This window comes from Aythya marila, assembly GCF_965140915.1.
Source record: "Aythya marila genome assembly, chromosome: 2".
In the NCBI taxonomy this organism is placed as follows: domain Eukaryota; kingdom Metazoa; phylum Chordata; class Aves; order Anseriformes; family Anatidae; genus Aythya; species Aythya marila.
This window is the reverse complement of record NC_139043.1, coordinates 79,013,765-79,018,871: the sequence shown is the minus strand read 5'-3', so window position 1 is coordinate 79,018,871 and position 5,107 is coordinate 79,013,765. Positions and strand designations below refer to the sequence as shown.

The following is a 5,107-nucleotide window of genomic DNA, read 5'->3' as shown; positions in this document are numbered from 1 at the left end:
TAGGAGGCTGAGCAAATCCATTAGTCCCTTTTCTCCAGGAGAAGTGAAAATGTAAGTCTTTACACTTGTGAAGAGGAGACAAAACCATTACTTGGCCACAGAGGAATATGCCGTGGTTACATAACATGGCTAAAATACGAGCTGCTAAAGTGATTAAGGTCCCAGATATTTAAAGAAAGAAAGCTCATTTTCTTAAAACATTTTGAAAGAGCTCCAGCAAATTGAGTGTGGAAGATAATCCTCCGCAGTCCTCACTCTCCAGCAAGCTAGATGACTTTATCTTTTGCAGCACTAATTTCTGTGACTCCCTGCTGGAAAGCTGCCATGCTATAGGCAAACAGAAACTGATGCAGTTATTTAGAAGGAATGAAGTGTCTGGGAATAGGAAAATTGTCTATATGGGAAGTTTGACATCAGTTTCAATAAATTGCACTCTAGCAATAATACCATGAAATGAAAATGTCTTCTTTAATTAAAAAGTCCATTAAAAAAAGTATCTACATACATTTGTCTTTATAAAATAAAGACAGAAGAACTGCTAAGCAATATGAAAGTTGATAAAACTCTGGAATAAGTTAGTTTTAAAATATATATTTCTAAATGAGATTTAGAGATTAATGGGGTCAAAACTCTTTTGACTAAACTTAGTCCAAATAAGTGTAAAAGAAATGCACACCATTTTTGAAAACTACAAGGAAACTGTTGATGAAAACCTCCAACCAGCATGATGAAAATTAATTGTTATTTCTCTTCCCCTTGGGTTGAAAAAAAAAGAAGTAAAAGTGTTAGTTTTAATAATCGACTGGGAGTTCAGGAAGTAAATTACAGAAGCATAGCCTCTTCAGCATTCACATCTGTTTAGATTAGGTTTCTGTTCCTTGTATAGTCAGAGTAGAGAAAGAAGGACTTTTGAGGTAATATTCTGAGCAGAAGAGATAGTGTCTTCCTCTTGTATCACTTTTTACTGAATCCTCTCTGCATCCAAGCAAAACTCTGGAGCCCAATATCATAACTTAGAGCCCTAAAATAGCTAAAGAAAATGAGGCAGAGGAAAGATCAAATGAGATATTTCAAACTGGCAACAGCAATTTCTTCCATTATTGCCAGAGTATTTCTGCATTGCTATTATCATGTCTTGTGGGAGAAGGAAAGGCTTTTAATAAGTCCAGAAGAATTCCAGCAGATTTTTGGATAGACTATTACTTTTTATACATTCATATGCTCCCTCCACCCCCCAAGCTTTAATCCTGCTTCTTTGCCATCTTTTATTGCCTACCCAATGGAACCAGGTAGGGATAGATTATTGAAAAGTTTATAGTTCCTCCAGAAGAAAGTACATAGTGTTAGTGTGATAGATTATATTTAAACATTTTTCATACTGCAACCATTATGATGCATCAGTATCATTTACTGAAATGAAGAGAAGGCAACAGGGGTGTGTTACAATAAGTATGGTGGATAGAGTGGCAGGAGAACAAGAGCAGAGTGTGGGAGACCTGATTTCTCTGCTGCTGGTCTAGCAAAGAACTCTGATGTACAAACAACTTGCTTACTCTCCCTGTAAGTAAATTGAAGTAAAAGATAATGAGACCCACCTTAAGTCCTCTAGGCTCTTAGGCAGAGGACCAAATGTTATTGCAGATTTATGAGATGCTGACAAGTTACCCACAACTAAAAGATCAGATTCTGTCTGGAGAAGGCAGCAAGCATTGGGCTTTCATGAACTGCATTTCATTGCATCTGTCTTACGTAACATCTTGTCTGAGGTAGCAAGCAGTTTCCGATAAAATTGATAGAACTGCTCATCCCACTAATTTACAATTTATCTTTGTAAAATCAGACATCCAGGATTAAAATCTAAATCCTTCTTTACATTCATTTTTGACTTTTTATATCAAAAATTTCCAAGTGTTTTCCCAGTTGACACTATATTTTTTATACTTACCAAGAATAAATAAGTTATTTTTTAATGCCCTTACATAGAAGCTGATGTTGTCAAGATGTTATGGAATGCCTTCAATGTGTACTCACATTTGTACTTTAAACATTTTCAAGGTGCTAAAATCAGGGACCTGAGGTCCTCATTAAACATCTAAATTAGACATCTGAGAAGGTGAACTGTCCTCAAGCAGCACTAACACAGAGGGCTGCCAGATACAGAGCATGGGTTTACAGACTTGTCAGCCTGCAGACCTTCCATGTGTTAGCATTGCCCCCACAAGCTTATATGGTCCACAGTACTGTCTGAGGTGGTCATGACAATCTGATCCAGACTTTCACTCCTCTGTGAGGACCCAGGCAGTGGATCTCATCTGCTAACACAACAACACTTCAGAACAGAGGGCAGATTTTTTTATTTTTTTTTTAGCAAAGCTGTATTTTCTTCTGACGCACAGAGTCCATGTTCCCCACATATCAGCATAAGGAATGACTGTTCAAACTGAAGTCCCCTCTTCATCTTCATCAGATGAATCTCTCAGCAAAGCTTTAAGCAAGTGCTGGCACTGTCAATGTTAGTACTGTACCTGCTTCATGAGTGAATGGAGGGTGCTAGTGTACCTGGATGCCAGTCTAGTAAACACATCAAGGGCTAACTGATGCTCCAGGGAACAATTTCAGTTTTGCAAAAAGGTACTGTCAGACACACAGCAATCATCATATTGGAAAACAAAACAAAACAAGCTTTCAATTGACTGGCTAGCAAGTGTTTGAAAAATCTTATTGTTGTAGGCAGTGACTGTTACACAGATCTGGATTGCTGCTTTTGGAGTAGGAGGAAAAGTGTATACAATGAATGAACACAGCTCTTTGGTTCCAGTTACCTTTATGAAAAATCTTACTAATTCCAGGGAACCTTTAATCCACTAACAGAGAAGCATATGTTCTATTTTAAGTTGTACATAATGTAATGGATAGTTGTAATTACTTCAACAGAATAAGGAACATCATCAGCCAATATATACTGTAACTCAGGCAAGATTTTTATTTTGTCAGCAGTTGGAACATATAGCTGCTCATATTTCTTAGTATTTCACATTCATCATTACATTTATCTGCTCACTTACAAACTGGTATGAAACACTACTTCTCTTCCCAGCCAAATAAATTACAAAGAGTAGATATCACAAACACTACACAGAAGTATGAATTACACATGAATGGGAAACAAAGATCAGAGGAAAGGGAGAGAGAAAGAGGTGTTTGCTCTTAAAGATGTAACCCACGTTCTGCTGAAAAAGGGGATCTGAAGGCTCGGAAGTCTGCTGCATGTTGAGTACACAGTAACACATCCACCTCAGTCTAGTATTTGCCAGGCAAATCACAAAGCCCTCTCAGACTACAGCAGCATATAATCTCCTTGAATGTTTTCCTGAGCTCCTGACTCCGGAATGCATAGATAAGTGGATCAATGATGGAATTACACATGATGAGGATGAGGTAGAAGTTAAAATGGGACATGAAGCACACACAGTAAGGGTTATAGGGGCAGGAGATGTAGAAGATGAGGTGCAGAAAAAATGGGGCCCAGCACACAACAAAAACTCCAATCAGGATAGTGAGAGTGATGGCCCCTTTCATGTTAGCCCCTTGGCGAATAGGGCCAGTCCCCGGAAGAACTGCAATCTTTTTGATATGCATCCGAGCCATCATGAACATATGGACATAGAGGGATGCCATGAGAATAAGCATGGTGAAGAACATGCTAATAAGGCAGATGATGACAACACTGCTGTCAGAGTAAATGATGAACAAAATGCCTGAGATTGTGCAAGCAGCCCAGATGCATGTGATGATGACCCCTACACGCTTCACCGTCATGATGTTATGGTACTGGAGGGCGTAAAAGATAGTAAAATACCTGTCCACTGCTATTGAGAGGAGACTGCAAATTGATGCAAGCAGGGAACTGCAAATCACTGAGTCAATGACATTGTCAATGTTTATGGTAAAGCTCTGTGCGTCTGTGTCTGTGTTGTTTAGCAGCGTGATGACAATAGTTTCTGATCCATTAGATACACTCACTAGCATGTCAGCCACTGCCAAGCTACAGATGAAGAAGTACATGGGCGAATGGAGGTTCTTGTTCTTGGCTATTGCCACAATGACCAAGACGTTCTCCAGCAAGCTGATGATACCCAGAGTCACAAACACTTCAGGGGATACGAAGAGTTGCTCGTAGCAGCCTCCCGAGGAGTGGCCCTTTGCATTGGGCTCGCTGGCACCCCCATGCAGTCCATTGCTGTGATTCCAGAAATGCAGAGGCTGGAGTGTCCCACGGTGCTGGGTGAAATTCATCTTATGGAGACCCCCTTTCAGCTTCCTGCTTTTAAAACTCCTGTTCTTTTTGCATTCCTCTGAAATCTTCCTTTGTCTTTTCAGTTTGGGAAGAGAAGAAAAATAAGCCAGCACCAAGGCAGGCAGCAGTTCAGAACACTTTGACTGCTGTCACAAAATAAGGTTTCAAACTCACAAATGCTGGTTAATGCTCTCACAGATGCAGTTTCTGATCATCATCACATTCACCTCGGTGATCTGTGTCACAGAGTCCCAACAGTCTGTAAGTTTGTATGAGATTTTCCCCTACGTTCAGTTCTTGTTTAGTTCACTGTTACGATGCAGGGTTGTTTTTTTTTTTGCCCTTCAATTAAAAGAAGTAAACGTAAAATGCTCAAGTGACTCTTGCCGAGCCGAAACTAATTTCAAACTGCAAGCACCAGTCTTGCTGTCAGACAGTGTGTACCGACTGCCTGCTTTATGGTGTGTGGAGGAGAAAAATATTCAGGGCACTCTCCGCCTCTGCTTTGCCTTCCAGCCAATGGGGCTCGGGAGCTGCAGAAAGTCAAGGGGCTGCTGCTTCTGAGCCTCTCTGAAACATCACACAGCACAGCAGATGTGGATGCTGCACGAGCTTCCAGTAGCTACAGAAAAGCAGATGGGCTACCAGAGATCTGGTTCCCTTCTTTAACTTTTCAGCATAGTATTTCAGGACTGATTTTGTTTTAGCAAGCTTATGGCACTGTGGTATCAATCTCTGCAGAATTCCTTGAACTGGACTGATGGCTTTTAGTTTTCCAGGCTGCAATTTACTGTAATTTACTCTTGCCCC

At 40.2% G+C, this 5,107-nt stretch overlaps 1 protein-coding gene across 1 annotated transcript; it reads right to left on the bottom strand.

The window, feature by feature from the left end:
- Positions 1-3,300: 3,300 nt before the first annotated feature.
- MC4R (melanocortin 4 receptor) lies at positions 3,301-4,296 on the bottom strand (the record flags this gene model as incomplete). Its single annotated transcript, XM_082754857.1, has 1 exon — positions 3,301-4,296. One exon carries the CDS (start codon positions 4,294-4,296, stop codon positions 3,301-3,303), a length of 996 nt encoding a protein of 331 aa, XP_082610983.1.
- Between the last annotated feature and the right edge of the window lie 811 nt (positions 4,297-5,107).